Source organism: Prinia subflava, chromosome 28 (assembly GCF_021018805.1).
Source record: "Prinia subflava isolate CZ2003 ecotype Zambia chromosome 28, Cam_Psub_1.2, whole genome shotgun sequence".
NCBI lineage: Eukaryota > Metazoa > Chordata > Aves > Passeriformes > Cisticolidae > Prinia > Prinia subflava.
In genome coordinates, this window is record NC_086274.1 from 76,583 (window position 1) to 100,012 (window position 23,430).

General features: G+C 52.1%; 2 protein-coding genes across 4 annotated transcripts in view; one reads left to right on the plus strand and one right to left on the minus strand.

Moving 5' to 3' along the window:
* The window catches only part of LOC134562473 (brother of CDO-like), a 54,524-nt gene that overhangs the window by 20,309 nt on the left and 10,785 nt on the right, over positions 1–23,430 (plus strand). For both annotated transcript variants that reach the window (XM_063419863.1, XM_063419864.1), the window contains exons 2-8: positions 11,070–11,243; positions 11,605–11,883; positions 19,618–19,764; positions 20,045–20,188; positions 20,597–20,890; positions 21,685–21,957; positions 22,481–22,779. In XM_063419863.1, coding sequence (XP_063275933.1) covers positions 11,153–11,243; positions 11,605–11,883; positions 19,618–19,764; positions 20,045–20,188; positions 20,597–20,890; positions 21,685–21,957; positions 22,481–22,779 — 1,527 coding nt within the window. In that variant the 5' untranslated portion in view covers positions 11,070–11,152. The remainder of the gene's footprint in view (positions 1–11,069; positions 11,244–11,604; positions 11,884–19,617; positions 19,765–20,044; positions 20,189–20,596; positions 20,891–21,684; positions 21,958–22,480; positions 22,780–23,430) is intronic.
* LOC134562472 (cilia- and flagella-associated protein 44-like) overlaps positions 17,801–23,430 on the minus strand; it is a 58,893-nt gene continuing 53,263 nt past the window's right edge. Inside the window, exon 35 of one of the 2 annotated variants that reach the window (XM_063419857.1) lies at positions 17,801–18,818. The gene's annotated coding sequence lies outside the window, so the exon portion shown is untranslated. Of the gene's footprint in view, positions 18,822–23,430 lie in introns of both variants that reach the window. The other variant, XM_063419856.1, reaches the window with a different exon arrangement.

Here is a 23,430-nt window from a genome sequence, read left to right on the forward strand (position 1 = left end):
GGCAGCTGCTGATCATGGCACAAAGTAGGGCTCTGGCTCAGCCCATCTGGGTTCTGGCACTCTCCACTAATCCCCACACCCCACCTTAGGCATTTGGCACAAGCCAGAGCATTTTCTATGGACAGTCCTTTCTGTCCCTTTGTTTTGCTAGCCTTGAGCTTCCTCTTGTGTTTTTTGGAGTAGTGACATGTCTTCCAGGGGAAATTTGTCCCAGCAGAGAGTTCTAGAGGCTTTTGACCTGCTCCCATAATGAAAATTATTATTGTTAGTGAAAAGCAATTTAGTGACAGCTATGGAGAGTAAAAACTCCCATTTATTCCCAAATTTATGAAAGAAAAAAAAATCCCCAACTTTTAAATACCATCTTCAAAGGACAAGAAAAATGGGCTTGTGTTCTTTTGCATCCCAGCAACAAGTCACTGCTGAAAGGAGTGCAAACTAGAAGGCAGTTTCTCTTTATGGTGGTGATGGGGATGTCTCTAAAGCCAGCCATCTGGGGATTAAACTTTGTATTGACGTTACTGGCAAGTACTTTGTCCTGTCTCTTTTGTGTGCTCTTCTGGATTTTGATGTCAACTGTGTTAAACTAGCCTTGTGCTTGTTAATGCAGTTTCTGGGCCTGCTCCCATTGAAGTCATGGCAAAGATCAGGCTGATTTGGTGGCAGTAGAATCAAGTCCTCTGTTATAATCCAGAGGATGTGTTGTTTTAGCAGGTATTTCTCCTGTGCCACTGGCTTATGTTTATGATAAGCTTGGTCAGTTTTTTACTGTAACAGTTGTATGCACCCTTACTCTTCAAGTACACACTGGAAGAAGGTTCAGAGCATAGAAAAGCTACCCAAGTCTTTGCTCTGCCAACAGGAAAATTTCCCCATAGCAGCTTCCCCCAAGGAAGGCTTAACAGTGTCACTGGCTTTCTGTGGACTTTTCTGGTTTGTGGTTTAGGGGTTTTTTTGTGTGTCTTTGTGTAACTCTATTACTGTTCCTAATTGGACATGGACAAGATTTTTCTATTGTTCCTAGACAAAGATTGTTTGGATTTTTTTTTTTTTTGGTAATTAAAGGTAGGCTCATGCTTAAGCATATGAAGATGTGGGCTGCTCTTAGAAAGCATCCATAGTTGCTGTCTCTGGCTTGTGATCTACTCTGTGAACAAGAGCTTCTGAGTCTCAGTTTGCAGGTAGCCATAGCTGACAGACACTGAAATGTGTTTGCTCCCCGAGCAGTCCTGCTGTGCTCCATGCAGATGCTGACTGCTGGGGTTTGTCCACCACTCCTCTGTGCTTTGCTTTATATTATACAGAGAGAGGAGTGTTTCAGCTGGTGGTTACCAGCATGAATGGATGCTGGGATATTTATTGTCTGTCCTGTTGCAAGCTTGAACCCATCACATGACAGAAACAATAAAATGGAGATGGGTCTTTTCAGGGCACTCCATGTCACACCTTTGCCATGATTTGTGGTCTTCCTTCCCATTCTTGACCACTCTGGCTGCAGAGAGGCTGTCGGGTGATATTAGGTAGCCTAGGATTTGGAGTTTTTTAGCGTTGCTGCCACATCATTGGCAAAATTGGTTGTTCTGGTCAACATCTTGATGTCCTGTAGTCGGGGAGTGAGAGTTGGCTCTGTGTGTTCCCCAGGAGCTGCTGGGTAAGCAATATAGACTGAAAACAGCTTTGGAGAAGAACATCCTGTTCAGGATCCCCATGGAAAAGTGCTGTTTCACTGGTACAGGGCATACTGTGGAAGTGTATCTGTTAATTAAGCTTTTGTCTTAGAGCACCAAAGAGTTTCTGGTGGAGAGCAGGAGTGGTTTTCCTGCTGCTCTGAGCAGGCCACATTTAAATTAAGTGGAAGAGTGTCAGCTGGAGAGAGAGAGTTGCTTGAGAGGTGATGGTGTGAGGTGACAGCCCCTGCTCAGAGGAGAACAGGACAAGGACTTGAGCCTGGATACACATGTGACAGGTGAGCTGTGGCATTGCCACGTCCTTGCCCTGATGCAGTGGGGACAAAAGCAACATAAGGAAATCTGCCAAAATCCCAACTCTTCTGTTTCTTCTTTCTTGACTCTCTCATATAAATTTAATTTTCCTGCTTTTTCTTTTCTGTCACCTTTATTCCACACCTCCTTTTTGTATCTCTGAGGGCTTTTGCCTGGCATCACTTCATCACTTCCCCGGCATCTGCCGGGCCTGCCTTGTCTCTGACCTCTCCCTAACCCAAGAGGCAATTAGACTCTCAACATCAGATTTCAAGGTTTGGGGTTTTTTGTTTGCAAAGGATGAGAAGGGAAAAACAAAAGCAGTGCCCTGAGTAATGTAAACTACCCACAGGCACATCTGTGCCTGTGTGATGACAGCTCCTGGTGGGAACTGCCCGTCGCTCCCTGCGCCCTCCTCCACTGCAGCTGCTGACAGGGAGGGAACAACCTGAGGCCTGCCTCATGTTGATGTAGGATTCAGCATGGAGGAGCCCAGACCAGAGCCAGCTGCCATCAGCTGGCATTCGCCACTCATCCTTGGGTCCCACTGCATCAGTTGCCAGCAGAGCTGTTCCCTGGGCTTTCCTTGCCCAGATGTACACTCTTACTTATTCCCAGTGCTCTGTTACAGGCTTTTCCTCTTTGTCCAAAGAGCAAAAAGGTATAGACAGGTAAATTTTGTTAGTGCTTGTATCAAGCATCCTAGAGTAACTAACTCTTCTACCAATGGTGTGAAGTCTAGAGGACGTGGGATTGTTCTTCCTCTGTGTTTAGTGCAGCATCTGCCTGCAGCTCTGAATGCACTGATGTTGATCTCCAGCTTTAGCTGTGATGGGAATGATAAAGCGAATATTGTTTTTATGTGGCAAGAGATAGAATGCTTCAGGCAAGTAATACAGTTCACTAAATCCCTTGCTTCTAAGACTGAAGGTGTGTTTTCACATCATACTGCTATCAGTGGGTGACCCCGTTCCTGCTGCCTCTTCTTACCGTGAAGATTCAGCAGTGTCCCATAGCAAAGCCTCAAAAAAGCAAGACTTTGTTGCTGCACCATCAGCAGCTGAGTTTGTAGCAGCTGTGAGGAGCACTGAAAACACTCCAGAGCAGATAACTCATTGGAAGTGTGTGGCTACATGGATGTGGCTTTCAAGGGGATCCTCCTGACCCTTTTTTCCTTGCCTTAGCAAGAGAGTATGTTGAGCTGCACTTCTGTGGAGCCTTGATCTCGCAGGACCTTAATGGCAGCAATTCTGCTGGTTCTCTGACACTGGGAGATCAAGCCCCCGAGTACAGGACCAGCACTGTTCCATAGGTGCTGTGGATGCACACTCCTTTCAGGATTCCTCAGCTCTCTAAACAGAGACCTTAGGTCGAGGCAGGAGAATCTACAGGTGGATCAAGAATGAGAAGGATGGACAGTGCAGAGGAAAAGTTGGTGTGAAACTGTGGCAGCTCTCCCAGTTTGGGAGTGAAGCCGGTCTGAAAGGCTTTGACTGGAGAGGCAGCGTGTCCCAGCCATGGAAGGCAGCCCCGGCAGCTGCTCCAGGGCCACTTTCTCCCTGCACACACTTGGGAAAAGGAGCCAGAGAGCAGCCAGTAGTTGCAGGCTTGTTGCAGCAACAACATCTGTTTCCTAGGTGCACTTTGTTTCTGAAGAGGCTGTGCAGCACGCTCCATCTGTGCCCTTTTTTTTTTCTTCTTCTTCTTTTTTTTTTTTCTTTTTTTTGCCGCTTGTGCCGCGTTCGGGGAGGCTCTTAGGGGAGGCAGGCACTTCCCGGGAGGACCCTGCGCCAGCTCCGTGCCAGCGCTGGCTGTCGGGCTCTTTGCACCCGGAGCAGTATTGTCAGCATCTTGACAGCTGGCCGGCTGCATGCTTATTAGTTACTACTTTCCTCTTGCCCTCCACCTCTCCTTGCCTCCCTAACCACCTCCAGCCTCTCCCTTCCCCCTTCCCACTCCTGCCCCATCGGCTGGCCAGCCCTTCGGGGAGCCCCCAGCCTCTCCAGATTAGAGCTCTCCAGGGACTTCGTCCTTTTGAAAGGAAGAAAGAAGAAAAAAAAAAAAAAAAAACCAAAAAAAAACCCCAGAAAAAAAAGGGAGGGGGAGAAGGAGGGGAGGAAAAAAATTTATTAAAAAAAAAAAAAAGAGAGAGAGAGAGAAAAGAAAGAGGGGGAACAGAAGAATGAAAACAGACCCAAGGGGCAATAGTCCCTCGAGCCATTTCACTGCATTACAATGAATATGGACTCTATTAAGCTCCGTTCTGCCTGTTAGTGTTTCCCAGGGCAACACAGCTCCCATATGGCAAGCATGCAGCAGATTAGGGTAGGCCTCCGGGCTTCATTGAGGGCCCGAGGCTTGACTGGCAGTTGAACCCCATCCTTCCCCCCCCCTCCTCACACTTGACACTGCCTGTGTTTATCTAAAGCAGAAAGGGCCCGGGTGGGAGAAGGGGGCATTTGGGGGGTTATTGTCCCGGGCAATGGGAGAGGGCAGCGAGAGGAGTGGGGGGGGGGGATGAGGGAGGGAGGTGGGATGGAGGAGAAAGGGGGTGGGGGGGCGCAGCCCTTCATACATATTCAGGAGGGGTCTTGAATGGGCAGAGGAGAAATAAAGCAGATGGAATTCATGTTAAAGAACAGCCACAATCGCCCTCCAAAAACAAGGAGAGAAAAGCGGGCAGCCTTAAAGGAGCGTAGGGAGCAGCGTTTATCCAATTAGCAGGGTTGTCAAATTGAATTTACTCAGAATGGAGGGGGAAGCCGGGGAGGGGGGGTAGAAGGAGGGAAATTAAGTGTCTAGGGCATGGGGGGAGCATGATATTGAAAAAAGGACGTGGGTTTTCTTTTTTTCTTATGCTTTAGCCTTGTCTTTTCAAGGACTGGAGCTGCTTTCAGGGCACACCAAGGGGCAGCCAAAGCCAGTGTGTATACTCTGTTTTAGCACAGGGCTTCTCTCCTGGTAACTGTGGAAAAAAAGGATGTGTATCCTGTGGGGCAAGGCCATCCTTGCATCCTTGCCCTGCCTGCACTAGAGCTGTCCCTGGCTGGCAGGTCCAACCACCCTGGGACCCTGCCACAGGCAGCACCCAAGGTGAGCCACGCTCACCACAGTGCCACCCCCATGGTGACACTGGGGAGCCCGTAGCAGGTATGATGGTGGCATTTCATTCTTCAAGCAGCCTCATGCTTGGTGGCTGCTGAAATGCCAACGTGAAGGGGTCTGCTGGGTCTCAGCAGTCAGGCTGATCAATGCCAGCTGGAAAGTGGCACTCAGTTCAGAGGAGCTGTTTGTTGGGTGGAGAGGTGCCAGAAACTGCAGGCATTGGGTCCTCGGGGATATGGGCAAAAGTCAGGCAGGCTATGAGAAGGCTTTGCATCCTGTTGCCAATTCAAAGCCAGCATGCCCAGTCCTCTCCCTGGTGATGCTGCAGGCTGTTGTGGAAAGGAACTGCACAGGGAAGTAGCTTCATCTTGAGGAAGACAAAAAAGTTACAGAGATGTTTGCATGTTTGGTTTGTTGCTGGTTTGGTTTGCATGAGCAGTTCTGTTCAAGGAAAAGAGATGTTTTATTTGCAAGTTTAGTTTCTTTTTCAAAGAGGTGTCTATTGCTCAGGACTTGCTTGAATTAAAACATGGGTTCTTTTTTAGGGTCACCCAGTTGCAGTTTTTAGGAAAACTCTGATCGGAGGTGGTTGTGTCATGCCAGGTTTTATTCTGGATATTTTCCTTCTGACTATGAGCATGAATTTCTCCCAGGCTTTCTCTCTTGTGGCTTTTTGATGGACTCTCTGAGCTCACAAGCAGCCACTAAGAGAGTCTTTCTTGCCTAATCACTTTTAAAAAGGGAGGAGGGGACCCCCTCATACAGTTAGTCAAGGGCTGTGTTAAAAGAGCTAATGCACTCTGAAATCAGCAGCTCTCAGCGCTACAGAGGGAAAAACAGGCAAGCTTTTATCCCTGTTTCCACAAACACTCTGCTACCTCCTTGACTTCATCCTGGTGGTGTAACACTGGGTTCCGCTTTTCTGCCCTCTCCTGATAGCAGCCGCTTTCCATTTGGGATGCTGCCACTCCCTGTGGTACCTGCACACCCATCCCCATCCCATGCTCATCCGTGCGAGGGGGAGCTTCTGTCCTGCACCAACCTGGCCTTTTACCAAACCCTTTCAGAGAAAATGAGCATAACTTAACAGTGAAATTAATACTCTGAAATGGGGACGGGGTTGGGTAGAGGTTAATTTTGCCCTGTGGGATGTTACTGTTTGGTGGGTTGGGGAGAAGCAGTCAGGGATGCCCAGATTGCTGTCCATGCCCAGGAATCATGCAGGGACTTTGCAGCTGATCTGCTCAGGTATGTCACCTGGACAGTATTTTTGCAGCCAGAGGATTATACAGTTGTGCAGTGGGATTCTTCAGAGGAGATGGAAAAGATTTGGGATCCAAGAACAGCTTGCCTGATGGGATGGAGGTTCCAGTCAGAGAGCTTTTGATTTCCAGCCCTGCCTGCCACTGCTTTACTGGATAATTTGGGCCGGGTTGGCTTCCTCTTCTAGCCTTCAGATTCCTCAGTTTGTAAAACAAAGGGGTACTGTTGCTCTTTTCTCTCTCACAGTTTCTTTTTCAGTGGTTTTTGCTTTATGGGGGGAAAAAAATGCTGTCTTGTCTTAAAAACTAATGATTACAAGTAAAATTGGCTCATAATACTGTGTAAGACTGCTTTTTCTGAAAAGCTGAGGTCTCAATGTATGAAACAGAGAGCTGCGAGTATCACTGTCCCTACTTGACCTGCTGGAAACAGGGAGCAGCTGCAGTGGATTCTCCGGAGTCGCCCAGGGTGTCCCCAGCTGGTGGCTGGACTGAAGTTGCTGCAGCCTTTCCCTCGGTGCAGAGCAGTCCCTGCCCCTTCCCACTGTTCATCCCTTGCACGAAGAAGTTCCCGGGGTCCGTCTGCCTGACCCAGCCCCGCACCACTGCCGTGTGCCCGCGCATTCCCGCCGTGCCCGCGCCTCCCCGCTGTTCCCGTGCATTCCCGCAGCCTGCCGGGGCCGGGATGTGCTGCGGGGATGCTGCCCCGGAGCCGGGGCTCGGGCTGGTTCCTATTTGGGAGCCTTGTAAATTACAGGCGGTGTGGCACTAACAAGGGCTGCTTGGCTGGCCCTTGTTAAGCAGGAGGGGGCTTGGGGCTGCGAGCTGCATTTCCTCAGTAAAACCTTCAGTTTCTAATCAGCAAACACCTCTCCTGCGGCCTGTGCTTAATTCAAATCCGTTTTTCCTTTCGAGCTTTGTCCCCCCCGCCAGCGCAGGCGCGGCCCTTTCTTCCCTTTCATATCCTCACCTCTGGTTTTCCCTCCTCGCTGCGCTGCCTTTGCTCGCCCCCCATGGCCCGGCACAGCTGGGGCTGCAGGCGGGGGCCTCGCTGCCCTCAGGTGTGTGTGGGGAAGCCGAGCCGACAGATTTTACACCCCCACCACCCCTCCTTAGCTGATTAGGCTCTCGTTAATTTTGTTCTCTTAATGGCTCCTCTTTTGATTTACTGGGCTGTCTGAAAGGGACTTAGAGCTCCACCGACAGGAAATTGTTATTTTAACCTGGCAGGAAAGAATTTAAAATAAATAAACAACTAATATTTTTTTCCCCTCCCTCTTGAAGCTATTTAAATTACTTTAACTCTTTCTTTTCCTAGATAGCAATTAAGCAGGAGCTATCAAGGCTGGTCTTGTTGGTGGCTGCAGAAGTAGGTACCTCGGCAACCAGGGGTACCTCGCAAGGTACCTGCCTTGGGGAGGGGAGGCAGCAGAGCAGGACGCTGTCATGCAGCAGCCCTGCAGCCCCTGCTCAGGACCACCACCTCTGGGAAGTCAGCTGGAGTGCCTGAGGTCTCCTGCACTCCCCACCTCTGCCTCCTCTCCCACTGCGGTCCACTCTGGTGCTGCTGGCAGGGATACGAGGCAGATCGAAAGCTGCCTGATTAATAAAGTTCCTTGCTTTGCACTATTGCAGGCTGCTTAAGGGCAGCATTTTCAAAAGAGGTCAGCTCCCATTTAGGCATCGAAATAAGTTGGTTGCCTATTCAGGAGAGCTCAGCATGTCAAGAACTGAATGCTTTTGAAAATCTGGCTTCAATTGTGGAAGCTGAGAATTTCAAAATCTGGCCCTGGATCCTAATAGTTCTTTTGGAATTGATGTTTTCATTCATTTTCCTCATTATTTTTATGCTGGCCATTTACTTTTTGTACTTCACTCAGCTGTGAAAGAAATGGCCACATGTCCCTATTTAGAGCTCGTACTCTTGCCTGGAGGTTTTGGGAGGTACCGTACATACACTTGTTGCAACACACCTTCCCTCCTCATTCTCTGCTCAATACTGTTCAATCTGCCCAGTGCCGCGGCCAAATTTTTTGAGCTCCCCTTTCTTTTCTCCCCACCTATTCCTCTTCATCTTTTCACAGACCTGGGGGCAGCCAGTTCAGTCCTTGCACCGATGTGCCTGGGTGGTCCTAGCTCACGAAGGGTCTCATGCACAGTTGTGCGCCTTTGGCTTTGCCCTTCTGGCCAGAGGCTCTGTGCGATGCAGAGCTGCAGGGAGGTCTGGTTGGGAACGTCTTTGCCTACCCCCTCCCTCAGCCTGGGCTCCAGGGAGCAGCTCCTTCCCGTCCAACATTTTTCCATCCTGCTGCCAAACCCATCCAGATACTGGGAATGAGTCAGCTTTGCTCCATGGGCTTCCAGCGCTGAGGAACCAGACAAGTAAGACCTACCCCAGAATGTCTCTTCTACATCAGAGAAAGGCTTTCCATCTCCAGTAAACCTTAGGGTGTGAGGTGTTTTTAAGCCTGAACTACCTCAAAGTCTTTTCCAGATGAGTGTAATTAGTGGGACCTTAGCTTGTGCATCAGCAGTGGTGTCAACGCTGTATGTTCTGGCACAGACAGGCTCAGGGCACTTTTACAGCCATCATCAGTGGTGACTTGCCGTGGTGGCTGTGGCATAGTGAAGGGTGCTTTAGGGGCTGTCTTACATGGAGAAATAAACTTGAGCAACTCAGATGGGTCTCCAAGTCAATCACTAAAGGATCTTGTACAACACTGTGTGCTGGTTGGTGGGGGGAAATTTCGAGACTTTTCTCAGGTAAGGAGGGTGAATACCAAGACGGATGAGATGTGTGGGAGGGAAGTTGCTGTCTTGTCTCTTTGACACTGGAGGTTACCCACAGACATTTTCATATGTAACGGGGCTGTGGCCTGCAGTAGCTGGAGTATGGCCTAGCTGTTCTCTCTGGGTGCCTTCAGGATGTGCCCAATGTCTGAGCTCTGTCCATGCTCCTGGATGACTGGAAGCCACATTGGGCCATGGCAAGCTTGACTTAATTTACTCTACCTCTCAGCAGGGCTTGTCATCTTGGCCTCACAGCCACTCCACCCATGACTGTGTAACTCCTGGAAAGAGCTGCCTTGTGTAGAGCCTGCTGGGCCAGCCAGTGCACTGAACATCATACGGCCTGCAAAGGGCCGTGTAAAGATGCCCTTTGTGGTTTTCCAAAACTCCAGCAGCATGTTGCTTTGCTTGGTGTTTCTTCTTTTTAAAATCACCTGCTCAGAGGCTTTTCTTCTCTGTTCTCAACTTTATATGAATGTCACTTCCGTGACTTCTCCTTCAAGCAGGGCATTGGGATGTGGGGGGAAAAGGGACAGCCCAATTTGCAGAGAGGTGTTCAAGCCAGCCTGCTGGATTGTTGCTGTCACAGTGTGGATGGACCTCAGCATGGCTGGCCGTGGACATTGCCCTGTGCTGCACTTTTGCACCTTTGCTGTCACCAAAAGCCAAGCAAAGTCATTTGAGTGTAGCTTGGTGATATTTCCCCAAAGGCTGTGGTTTCCTTGCTAGCAGTAATCAGCCTTGCCTTGAACAACTCACCAAGCGTCTTAGGGGGAGTATGTGTCAGTCCTTACTTCAGGAGTTAGGAGGTTTAATTTTGGGGGTTATGCTTGAAGGGACTTGTGCCCTCTTTTTGACTGAGATGGGTATGGAGAGCACATGCTCAAGCAGGGGATGGCTCAGGCAGTGACTGTGGTGGAAGTAGGAAATACCACCTGCAGAGTCAGGTGCTCCTGAGCATGGTGGTTGTGGCTAATGAGCTGATTGCTGCAGGGGGAGCAGGCAGTATAATTGCTCTTTGGGCTGGCTGCTGTGGCTGCTTTGGGTTTGGTCTTGGGCTTCTTCCTGGTAGCCATGCCACAGGAGCAATTCTGCAGTGCCCTTAGACTTGCAAGTTATCTTTGTGCTGCAGCTGAAGGAGTTCAAAATGCTATATCTGCATTATGGTGCCAGTAGAGGGAAATCTCCTCTTGACTTCAGCCTGTTGCCTTTGATTAAAGATGAATTCAGTCTGACATCTGAGGTGTCTCTTGAGGTCTGTAATCCCCCTGACCTGGCTTGTCTGCTTTGGTGTTTGTTCATGAGTCTCCGAAGGAGCTGCTGCAGTGTGCAGCTCTTCACAGCAACCTGGGTTGTGACAGGTGGCTTTACCTTTCTAGTTTTTGGGGGCTAGTCAATGCTTTCAAATATGAACCTGGTGGTTTGTGTAGACTTAAAATAGGTGGTGTGTTTCAGGCAGAACAGTTAATCTGAAGTATGTTTGTAGGCTAAGTCTCTTAGTTAGAATGGACTTGTACTGCTCATTTACTTTAGTGTTCAAAATAGACTGTATTCCAGACATAGCAAAGAAGTGGCAGAAGCACTCAGTGGATCTCTTCAGTGACACTTTGTTGGAAATATTTGTGTTTTGCTCCTGAAAACTGCCTGGTGTGCATCACTGTCATTCGCTGTGCCAAGTATGAAATAGGGAAGAGGAGCGTGTGTACGTGTGTGCGTTTGTACTGAGGATGGGATGCCTTGGGAGACTCCCAGCCATGCCTGGGGGAGAGGCTGGAGAAAAGAAATGATTACATCAGCGTCTGTACTCTCCTCAGGCTGCTGGGTTGGTGAATCTGTGGCACTTTAGAGATGTTGGTAGAGAAGCCAGGCAGGGCTGGAAAGCAGAGAGAAGCCTGGGGGTTTCATCCACCACGTCTCTTGTCATCCGCAGGAATCCACCGCCACAGATCCACTGCATCCCCTGAGGCAGCTTATGGGACCGTTCCCTGGGCGCCCCGGGGCACACCGCATGGGATGGCAATGACACGTGGAAGTGGAAGGAGGAGGCCCATGTCCCCCATCCCTTGCCTCGTGCTTGCGGCCGCCAGCTGTTTTGCCAACCTGAGTGAGTGTCTTTTTGTATCCATTCTGGTTTGCTCGATGCTGTTTAGCACAGCCATACCTCAAGGATGGAGGTTTCCTCTCTGCTGTTCCCTTGCCTTGACCAAAGGTCTGGGTTCAAACTCTCCTCTAGAGGAGGAGACACATTTGGAGTGGAACATTTCTCTCAGGCGGTGCTAAGAAGAAATGGGGCCGGTGTACACATCTCTAAAAATTAGGGTGGGTGTGTGAGGAGTCAAGAGGATGGTGCAACACAAGGAGAGGCCATGGGGAATGCAAAATGCACAGCACTGCAGTTTTTTCCTCTGTCCTTTCTATTGCTGAGTCTCACAGCTTTTTTATTCCCGTTTTTTCCCTCTATGCAGGTGAATCTCTGCAGGTCACAGTACAACCTGCTTCTATTGTCCAAAAGCTCGGGGGCCCAGTCAGCCTGGGGTGTGTGGTGGACCCGCCCCGAGTGAACCTCACCTGGAGACTGAACGGGAAGGAGCTGGCTGGCTCCGACGAGCTGCTGGGTATCCACGTGGAGCGAGGGAAGCTCGTCATCACGGCGCTCAACAACCGCACCGTGGGGCGCTACCAGTGCATTGCTCGTGTGCCTGAGGGAGTCATTGCCAGTGTCCCCGCAGTGGTCACCTTAGCTAGTGAGTAGCTCTGGTTCTCTGACAGCCCTGCTTGGCTTGGGCCATCACTCACACATCTTGAGAGGCTCGTCCATTCTGGCTTGTTCGTGCTGGCATCAAGGGGTGACTCCTTTGGCGTAGGCCCTTTTGTAGCATTTTTGTTCATGGACTGGCTGACGTGGTGTGGCCCAGTCTGACCCAAGCTGTCCTCCTCCTGCATGGTAGGCTGCAGACCTGTCCTGCAGGGAGAAGTTTTTGCAAGACCAGGGAATACCTGAGCTATGGGGTTTATGTGTGTGGTTGGTTTCCTGACAGTCAGGCTGCCTCCTCTGATTCCTGACTTTTTGGTGGAGTTTATAAATAGTACCTGCTGGTGCTGATGGCCCAGCTTCTGCTGGGGCTGCTGCAGGACTGCTGCCAGCACAGGGACATTGTGTGCTGAGTTTTACTGCCTTCCTGAGACACAACTCTGAGCAAGGGACTTTGCTGCTGTCCCTGAACTTACGTGCTCCTCACTGCTGCCCTCTGGCACTGGGAGATGTGTGCCTGGCCAGAGGTGTCTTAGGTGGGCAATTCTTCTTACAAGTGCCTGGTTTTGGCCACATGTTGTGTGTATTTGGCCAGAGGGTGATGTATTTGGATGCATCTGAGAAAGAGCAGTGGAGAGCCTTGCCTTCTCAGAAATCCACACAGTGTTTGGTGGAGTAAGTGTGTGCGGAGGAGGCTCCCTTTGCCTTGCAGTGACAGTCCCTGAGCGTAGAAAGGGCTTCATCTTTCCCAGCAAAAGGGAGTCTGGGGCTAAGTCTTAAGAAAATGAAGAAGTGAAGATGTTTGTGCAGAGTGGGGCCTGGCTTTGCTTTAAAGCCAAGAGCTATTGGCTTGACACTGATACATTAATCAGGAGTGAAATGTTTAGGCCAGGCTGGGTGGGAGGAGGAGGAGGCCAGGGAAAGCAAGGAGAGAGTTGCTGAACTCTGAGGCAGGGTGGGAGGGGGTTGTCACGGGGCCGAATCTGTCGGGGGATTTGGCCTGAGCTCCATGCTGAGATTAAGTTTCGGAGAACACATTCCAGAGCAGAAAGGGGGCTGTGTGTGCTGGTGGCCTGATAGAGAGAAGGAGAGGAGGGGAGAGGTGGATGGGATTACCAAAGGCATGGTTTGCATTTAGGAGAGTAGGGTGTGCACACTCCTCAGCCTGATCAGCTCCTGCTTAGCTGATCCCCTTTTCTGTTTTAACTTGCACCCCAGCCCACCACCAGCAGTTCTATCTCCTTGGAAAAGTATGTCTGACCTATCTGAGTGCTTTAGTCTAGCACCAGTGGTGGATGGGAGGCAGGTCCTAAAGCTCCAGAAAGCCCCCCAGCATGTCCTTCAAGGCAAGTCAAAGCCACTGGGTAGTGCATCAGCCCTTTCCACAAGCTAAATCACCTTTGCCTATTAGGTCACAACTGGGGATGAGTGTGCAAAAGAGAAGGACTTCGCCATTGCTCTGATCCCTGTCTTGGCAAATGCACTTCTGAGAGGAAGTCAGGAGCAGCATTCAGTGGAGCTCACAAAACTGGAGCCAGAGGTTGGATGATCAAGCACCTAATCCATTGTGGAAAACCCCTGTGCTGTGCTGCACTGCATGTGTCCCTCATTCTCAGGGGTAGCTGGGGATGGCAGAGCCTGTATCCCACACAGCTGGATAGCCTTGGGTGATAAAGAGCAGCCATGTGGGGAAGATTTAGCAGTCAGTGAATTAAGAGAGATAGGGCATCCCAGTAAAGATGTGAGAGGAAAACCTTCTGGAGGGCTTCAAATAACCAGTCTCATGCTTATGAGCTGGAGGCTGCTTGCAACAGTGGCGTTGCAGTGGTCTGAGAGAACAGGGAGCACGACTTGGTAGTGGGACTGAGTTTGAAAGCTGTGGTAGCAGGTGTGCCCCAGGCTCACTTTCCTGCTCCAGAGCTCCTCTAGAGGACCTTGCTCAGAGCTGATTCGGTGGTGACCATGGTGAGAGGAAAGCCCCTGGCAGGTCAGCATTGCAGTAGATACATCTCCTCCAGACAACCTTCAGGGCTGAAAGAAAACCATCTGAAAGTCTCAGTCCCATCCAAAAATTATTTTGGGGTGGCAGGGGGAAAGTGAAACTGGAATGTGTGAAAGAAAGCAGTGGAGGGAAGGAAGGTGATGGAAATATTTTCAAGGCTTAGGTTTATTTTGGAAGAGGACCTGGAGTCATTGGAAGAAGTGATTTGCTAGGTTTTGAGGAGTGTAGGTAACATCGTCTGGCCAACTTTAAGGGTATTTCCCCTCTTTTCTTTCGGCCTCCTTTGAAGGAAGCACTCTGGAGTGCCCCAGGCTCTGTGTCCAGGTGCCCTGGGGCCTGCAGTGCTTTGCTGGCAGTCAGCAGGCAGATAACCATCACAGCAATGCTGGCAGCCACGCCATAGCTGGGACTGATACCTCCTCCTCTCGTCTGCAGCACAGTGACGGCGAGGCCATCTCTCTTCCCCCTGGCTCAGAGAGCTGGTTGAAACTTGCATTTAATTTCTCCAGCAGAGATAAAATAGCTGTTGTATATCCAAGAGGTGGAGGGAGCAGGGATTTGCAGGAGGGAGAGATGTCATAAAGGGAGCAGCACTTCAGGCATTACTTGTGCAGTTAGAGTCCAGTTAGAGTCCAGTTAGAGTCCAGTTAGAGCTGAGCTGGTGTTCCACACAACCTTGGCAGCCCACGGCAAATCAGTGCAGGTCACACCTGCTGATCACTGCTGGCCTGACCGTGGTGCACAAGATCGGCCCTACAGGTCCCAGGGCAGCACTGCAGTCTGGATAAAACAGGAGTATTCCTGGTTTTCCAAGCCAGGCTTTAAGCCTTCGTATGAATGACAGCTGCAAAGAAGGGAGAGATATTTTCTGTGCCTGATTCTAGGTAGCAAAGTTGCCATCCTGCCAGAAAGCCCTGCCTCAGCCCCTCTCCAGGGAGCACCACTCCTAGAGGTGCTGTATGTAAAAGGCATAGCTGCAGTGGGCTCTGGTAGGGCCAAGAAATTCCACCAGGGACTTGTACGTGGTGCTGAGGGTTGGTTTTCTAACAGCCAGAGGCTTGGAAGGTCGGGAGCTCTTCATGGAGCTCACAGGGACAACTGAAGTGCAGGGCTGGAGAAAAGCTGATGAGCAAGGTAGCTTGAGCTGTGTAGCGTCCAACACTCATCCGTATGTACAGAAAATCAGTGTGGCAAACACAGCGGCAAGCCTGACCTGGATAGACAAGACATTTGAGAACAGAACAGAAAAGCAGGTTAAGGGTGCAGCAAAGGAACCCCACCTGTTCCAGTGTCCCTGTGGCCTGGGGGTGGGTGGGATTGCAGGTGTCCTGGGAATGCTGTGGGCAAGGGGGGCTCGTTGCTGTGTTCCCTCTGTCTGTGCCGTGGGTGAGGTCAGTCCTCGGCCTTGTGGCAGCACGTGTGGGGAGCTGGGCCCCAGCGTGTGATGCCTGTGGGCAGTGACCCTGCACGGGGTCGGGCTGGGCATCCCCCAGGAATTTGCAGCTGCCTTCTGAAGACAGCCCCATTCATTTTCCTTCGCCCAGGCCTCTCTGCTGATACTCCCCAGAGGCAATGGCGGGAGGGAGGGAGGGAAGGAAGGGGATGGCTGCCTGTTGGAAAAGCATTTGCAGAACAGAACAGGCACGGGGGCTCTGGCCCCAGGGACAGAGGAGGGGAGAGAAGGAAAACACAGGTGGTGTTTTGTGAGCCAGCGGAGCTGTGGCATGAAGACGGTTAGATGGGCCCAGGGTGGGGGAGTGGGGCTGAGGCGTGGGGGCGAGTTGTGCTGGGAGGGTGTGAGTAGGCAGGAGTCTGTGGGCCTGTGTCTGTGTCAGCAGGATGGGAGGAATCTGGTGATGACAGCAGCAGTGCCCAGGCTCCTGCGGTGCTAGCTGGATGGAGGGTGAGAGCCATAGCCCTAGGCTGCTCTCACAGCTGAGGGGGGAATAGTGGATGGTGCCTACCCCCAGGCTGGAAGACCCCATTCCTGCCTATTCCCCTTCTCAGGCTCCCTCCCTTCCCTCTCTCACTATTCCCTGTGGCAGGGAGAACTTTTACCTTGGGGGCCATCATTTTATTTACTATTGCTTCTTCTCTGAAGTTATTTGTGCTCTCCCATTCATTTGCTTGGGTCCTGCCTCGTTGCTTGGCCCCCAGCCCTGGGTTTCAGCTGGTTTCCCTCCCCGGTGACAGCAGCACAGTTGGCTGCAGGGCTGGCCCTCCCCGCACCCCGGCTCACCCCATCGCGCCTCGGAGCCGCTGCAGATGGACACCAGCAATGAAGCAATGGCCTTTGGTTGCACTCCCTCCTAAACAAAAAAAAGGGAAAAAAAGGGGAAAAAAAAAAGCCCTCTTATCCCAGCACGGCTGGGATTGGCAGTGCTCAGTCTGTCTGTCCACAGCACCTCCCGGACAATGGCTGGTAGATGAGGACTTGTTTCACTGTGGTCAGGCGTGTCTTTTAAGGACAAGAACATGGGCTGGCACGCTGGCTGCTGCCATATGAGAAGGGAAACCCAGCCAGTGAGAGGGGATGTGGTTTCTCCCAGCTGCAGTGGTTGTTGGAGTCTGGTGCAAATTGCAGGTTAGGTGTGGGGCCTGGCTGCTGCTGCCTGGGCAGCTGAAGGGGCAAGTGCTGCATATGCCCCTGGCATGGATCTCTCCTCCACCCCTCCCTGCTGGGGGGGACATGCATGGTCCCCCCACAACTCAGGCAGCTTGTTTGAACCCCCCAGGACAGCGCTGGTTGTCCCAGCTTGGCACTGGCCCTCTGTTTTGCTGTGCTGGGGCCAAATGCAACAGGATGTGTGTGGAGGAGCTTGTCCATGCACAGAGGGGGACGGGGGGACCCTGACCACCCCTCACCAGCTCTGGCTGACCCATCAATGCTAAAGGATGGCTCTACATGCCCATACCAGCAGTGAGTGGGGCAGCTGAGATCGCCCGTGGCCAGAATCCACTGGCAAATAAACCAGTCTTGTTCTCTGCGGGGAAGGAGGAATTTAGGAGAGTGGTTTGGCAGGAAGCTCGCACACTTGGCATATGAGAAAGTAGTTTGTCCCAGTTCTGCTATTTTTCCCCTCTCCCCTGCCAGTTTCACTCTGCTTCTCCAGAGGCACTTGGTTCTTGCTCCCTCAGCCATCTCAGGATCCCCTTCCTCTGTTCTTTCCCCCTCTGCCCGCAGTTTCACCCCTTGTTCCTCACTTCTGGGCTGAGGGGAAGCCAGGAAGAGCTGCAAGTCTTGCTCCCTACTGTGGGGCTGCAACACCCACAGCTGTGAGATGTGGGCTGAGCCTCCATCTGGGGGGCTGCATGTGAGAGGTCCCCATGTCTGCCCAGCCCACACTCGTCCCAGGGGGTGCCCTGGCACAGGGTCATCATTTTCCATCCTCAAGATGGCTCTGCCATTCCAGGACCTTGGGTCTGCTCCTTTTCCAGGCTCTTGGGCCCCTTCTTCTCTTCAGCGTATGTGTGCATGTACACGTGCTTGTGTAAGTATGTGTGTGCAGATCCCTGCCAGCATTGCTGGAGCCTCTGCCTTGGCTCCAAAATCTTAATTTGGCTGTGATGAGTCCAGACCACCAAGGCGCACATTAATTTTCCTGATGCTCGTTTATATTTTGTTGATCGCAGAAACATGCGCAATGTGGGCAGGCAGACGCTGGGCTTTCGCCACTTCTCCACCTCTTTCCATTTCTGTGGCTCTCACTATTTTATTCCTTGATCAAATATAAAAAGCAAAGAGGGGAAAATATCCATCATCCTTCCCCTTCCCAGCAGTGACTTTCGTTGGAGGAGGTGTGAGCTGCCAGCTTTTCACAAGTCAAGAGTTAACTTTCATCTGGCTTTAATATCCAGTGGAAACATGGCTCCCCTCCTTAACTTGTCTTAAAGGATTAATCACATTTCTGAAGTTCGGCCGTATTCCTTCTTTTTATTATTTTTTTAATTGAACAATGCCAAGAAATTCCAGAAGTATTAAGCATGTTCATTGCAAATCATTTTTATGACATTGCAAAACCTCCCCTTTTCTTTTCAACCTCCTCCCTTCAGATCTGGGCCCGGGACCGCTGGCTCCCCCAGCAGCCGCCCGACAGCCCCTCCGCCCCACGCTCGGGGAGGCTTTCTCGATGCCTTGCCAAGAGAGCTGGTTTTTATTTAAACTCCATAAAGGATCTTGCTTTAATCAGAAAGTCTGCATGAGAAATTTCATGTCACTTTTCCATGACTGTGGGTGGGAGAAGCTTGGAGCCAGAGTTGTCTTTCGCTCTTGGAGCGCTGCTGCATTTCGCAGAGAACAAACCCCACATTTTTCTGCTGGCCGGGGCTGCCGAGGGAGGCTGCCTGCTGCCCGCCTGCCGCCCGCCTGCCGCCAGCCCTCCTGCTGCCCCCGGCTCCCCAAACTGCCCGAGGTCACCGTGCCACGTCCTGGGATGGGTTTCTGGGGGCGAGGGAGCTGTCGACAGCACGTGGCCGTGCCGTGGCTGCAGACGCAACGCACTGCCTCAGAGTGGGGTTTTGCGAAGGAAGTGTGGTCTCACCCAGATTTAGTGGCGTGCCATTCAGGAGATCTGTTAGCCCTGGGTCCTGGGAAGAGGCACCAGCCTGAGCCTTGATGTGACAGCGTGACCTGTCACCTGTGACAATGACCAACTGCGGGATGTGCCGTTTTCACCAGTGGTTGCCTGGGCTGGTGTGCAGCATTGTAAAAATGCACATGAGGGACTTTTTTCCTGGCACAAAACCTCCTCCCCCACAGCACAGGTTGTCTGAGACAAACTTCAAGCTTGGAGTGCCTCAGCAAGGTTTGCCATTGTGCCCGGAGAGAATGGAAACCTGTTTTCTCTCTGGAAAGTTTGGTGAGGCCACATTGGCATGCTCCCTGCCCTGCCAGATCCGTGGGGTTTCACTGCAGTCTTCTCCTCCTGCTTTAAAAAGACAGGGAAAAGAAAACAAAGTCAGTTACCCCTTCCTCTTAGTGCCTGTGCTTGCAGTCCTGCTGCCCACATGAGCTCAGCCAGAGTGGGGACTCCCTTCACAGCCTGGGCTGAGGGATATGGTGGGACAGGGTTTTCATAGCTGCTTTAGGGAAGGAGCACCTGTGCCATGTAGAGGAGGAGCTGGTTTTCCTTGCAAGTCCCTGTTCTTTTACGTGGAGCTTGGGCACACGTGAAGCATTTTGGTTAACCAACTTTCAGCTGTGAGATATTTGATGGGAGCAAGAGTGCCCGGAGCAGAGACGCTGATTTCTCAGGTGTGGGAGGAGCTCAGGGGGCATCACACACTTCCTCCCACCTGGCATCTGTACACCCTTGAAGCAGGCTGGGCTCCCTGAGTTACGACTACAAAGTCAGCTTCTCAGTAGCAGGACAGCAGCAGCGTGTGAAATAGCAGGCAGCAGAAGGACCATTTTTGGCCGCCCTTCTTTGCTGCAGTAAGTTGGCTTATTTTTTACTCTCAGGCCAGGATTTTTCACACCCAGTCTCCCAGCCCTGGAACAGGCAGTTTCTCCAGAAGCTGTGTTTTAAGTTACTCATTTTGTAGGGAAAAGAAGGGAAAAAAAACCCAACTGTGAAAGCAAGCCAGTTTCACTAGCTGCTGGGGTCAGAGCAGTCTTCTGCCAGCACCACAATGAAACAGCCCTGAGTCCATGGGGAGAGGATGAGCTGACACTGAGAAGTTTAGCCAGCCACTGAGATGCCTTGTCTTTTGCTCTCTTTGCAGATCTCAAAGATTTCAAGTTCGATGGCCAGCATGTGATCGAGGTGGATGAAGGGAACACAGCTGTGATTGCCTGCGACCTGCCTGAAAGTCACCCCAAGGCTCAGGTCCGCTACAGTGTGAAGCAGGAGTGGCTGGAGGCCTCCCGAGGTGAGTGCACAGGGGTCTGGCCCAACAGGTTCTGTCACAGGACCCTCAGTTTCTCCCTTCCTTACCAGCAGTAGCTGTCTCTACTTGCTGCCTCCTTGTCCCTTTGCCACCTGTCTGAGCACAAGTTAGTTTAGGATCCTGGGCATGGTCTCCCTGACATCCTGCCTGGGACATCATGGTTTTTCCTTTCCCCCTTGTCCATCTTTTCTTCAGGGCACTACATGTCTTCCAGGAGGCTGGAGCGTGTCTTGTGACCATCTTTCTCTTTTCTCTCTACAAGACAATTATCTTATTATGCCATCTGGGAACCTTCAGATCGTTAATGCCAGCCAGGAGGATGAGGGGACTTACAAATGTGCTGCCTACAACCCCGTGACACAGGAGGTGAAAACTTCAGTCTCCAGTGAGAGGCTCCGTGTGAGACGTAAGCCATTCTCCCTTCACTGCACATCTCCAGCTCTGGGGGCACTGACCAGTGCTGTTGCAGCTGGTTTTCTGTGTGAACCATTATCAGTTACTGAGAAAACTCTTTTCCAGCAGCAGAAGGCCCCAAGCTCTGCTTCTGGAGTATGTGTATGTAGCTCAGGGATTGCCATGCTTCCTTAGGATTTGTTCTTGGTGGTGGGCGGGCAAAAGCCCTTAGCCCTTTGGCACGGTGGCTTTGCTGCGTGCACAGAACCCTTGCAGAATGTCCCTCTTGTCCTGCATTGCCATTTACCTGCCCCAGCACAGGGAAACAGTGTGCCCTACCATTATCCCTACCTGCCCACTCCACAGGGTGCTCTCTCAACAGCCACCTTCCTTCCCACACATCTCCATCTCTCCTCCGCAGGCTCCACAGCGGAGGCAGCCCGGATAATTTACCCTCCCGAGGCTCAGACCATCATTGTCACCAAGGGCCAGAGCCTCATTCTGGAGTGCGTGGCCAGCGGCATCCCCCCGCCACGGGTCACCTGGGCCAAGGACGGCTCCGGCGTCTCCGCCTACAACAAGACGCGCTTCCTGCTCAGCAACCTCCTGATCGACCCCACGAGCGAGGAGGACTCGGGCACCTACAGCTGCACGGCCGACAACGGTGTTGGGGAGGCCGGGGCCGCCTTCATCTTCTACAACGTGCAGGTGTTTGGTGAGTGCTGCTGGAGCCGTTGTTTCAGGAAGGGCTTGGGCATCTCATCTTCTTCTAGGGGAGGATACCAGCACTCTTCCCCTCCCTGGACAAACCACAATGTAATGCAAAACCCTGCTTGTGGTTCTAGTTTCCAGGAGACAGACTAATTCTTTCTTGAGGGCAGTGGTTTCTCCTTCTTGGCTCTCACCATGGGCTGGAGATGATGGATCCTCCCTTCCTCTGCAGAAGCTCTTCTCCTGTCATTTGTGGCACTGCTTTTGTTCTAATACTTTCTAGTGAAAGCCTGGTTGCTTTTTAGACATATTTGTCATAGGCATAAGGAAGACATTGGAGTGTCCTGTTTTTGTTCTGTTTTGTAGGGAAGCTCTCTGTGGAACAGAGAGTAAAGGATACTACACTTTAGATACTTCTACCACACATACTTCCCATTCTCACAATTTTTAGGGAGGCCAAGCCCCTGTTTCACGGATTGCATTTCGTCAGGTGCCAATGTGTTGTTGTGGCGCAAGCACAGTCTTTGCAGAGTAGCATTTCAGCTCAGAAAAATGGGACTCGTAGATGTCTGATGTCCTGTGAGAGGGCAGATGGCCTTGGGCTACCTCCCTTTGTGGTTTATGTGATGCTGAAAGGGAGGGGCATTCAAGCAGACCCGTGTGGGCCCCACAAAGGGAGTGGGATTTTAGGGTAGGAAAGGATCCATTACTCTGTGCCAGAGAGGGAAGTGCAAAGCCACGACCTTGCCGTGCTTCCAGCCAAGTGGCGCTCAGCAGTCTGTGTTTTCCCTCACGCAGAACCCCCGGAGGTCACCATGGAGCTGTCCCAGCAGATCATTCCCTGGGGCCAGAGCGCCAAGTTCACGTGCAAGGTGCGGGGGAACCCGCAGCCCTCGGTGGTGTGGCTGCGCAACGCGGTGCCGCTGTCGGGCAGCCGCCGGCTGCGGCTGTCGCGCCGGGCGCTGCGGCTGCTCAGCGTGGGGCCCGAGGACGAGGGCATCTACCAGTGCATGGCCGAGAACGAGGTGGGCAGCGCCCAAGCCATGGTGCAGCTGAGGACAGCCCGCCCGGGTAAGCCCCTCTCTCCAACGTCGTGGCCATTCAGTCTAACACACAGGACACAGGGGAAGGAAGTGGGTGTGCTGCCCCTGCTTCCTATTTAACCTGTGCTGCAAGGGCTGTTCTGCCTGAGGTCTCCATAGCTCCCTGTGGGAACACGTGGCACCAGTTTGCTTCCAAGGGCAGGGCCATGTGTGCACATTTGGGCATTCTCTGCGCAGGAGACACAAGACATTTGAGTGTAGTGCCTGACCCCACAGCTTAGCTCTGAACTTGCACTGAGCAAGAGCTTAAAAACTGAATTCATGTGGGGTAAGAGAGGTACCACCAGATTCCTTCAACCCTGTTGAACTTGCACAGGGTAAGAGAGACTTCAGAGAGACAGGAAACCCTGTGGTTTATAGTAGGGGAAGGAGGGATTGTTGCCAGCACCTTTTTGAGTGGCACAGCAGGCAGCACTGCACAAGGGGCTCACAGCTCTGCCTTAACCACAGGCTGGGATGGGTGTTTACCCTGCTGTGACACTGTCTTCCAGGAGCTCCACTCAACCCCGGGCAAGATGACCAGCTGGACTCGGCTCAACCTCCAACACTGCCTTCCAGGGACAGTGCCTTAAAGCTGCCCTTGGATAAAGCTGGGCTGCCAAAGCCTGGGACAACCCCTCTAGCAGCATCTCCACAGTGTGCAGCCAGCAAGGAGCTGGTGACTCCAGCCGAAGCCCCCATCATCCTCAGTTCTCCACGCACATCCAAGACGGACAGCTATGACCTGGTGTGGAGACCCCGACCTGACAGCAGAGCCCCCATCCTGTACTATGTGGTGAAGCATCGCAAGGTATCCCTGTTTTGCCCTGCTCCCATCTTCCCTCTGTGCTGTTCCATGGGTAGGCTGGTGGCCTCACCATGCGCTGCACGCCTCGTGAGCGAGTGCCTTGGGGTGGGGCACCCGTCGCTCACTGGTGGCATTGGTTAGTGGGACCTCCTGAGCTGCAGCCTCAGCCTGCTGAGGTGTGATGGGTACAGGCTGTGACAGCAGGTTTGCTGAGCTGTCCAGGAAGAGCCCAGTGTCAGTGCCTGCTGCCTAAGCATGCAGAGGGCACATGCACACACTTCTCCAGTAGCTTCCACGTCCAATTCTCAGTTGTGTGCTTGCACAGGTAGGAAGCCCTGAGGGCAGGCTGCACAGTGACTTGCTCTGGAATGCTTTTGTCTTGGCACAAGCCACAGGGACACCTCTGCCTTGAACAGCTTGGGCTGCAGGACACAGAGGAGCAGCCTGTCTGCTGCATGTGCCTGCCCTGCTCAGCAGCACCGAAGTGCCTGTGCTCAGTGAGTGCTAGGAGCCAGCAGAGAGCTGTCATGGCCGTGCTAAATCCTCTGGGAAGGTCCTTACTCCCCAGTTCTATTCTGGAAGCTGGAAGGCAATGCACTGTGGAGTACATCACTTGCAGGTGGCACAGTGTGAACACTCCATGCACGGCCAAGT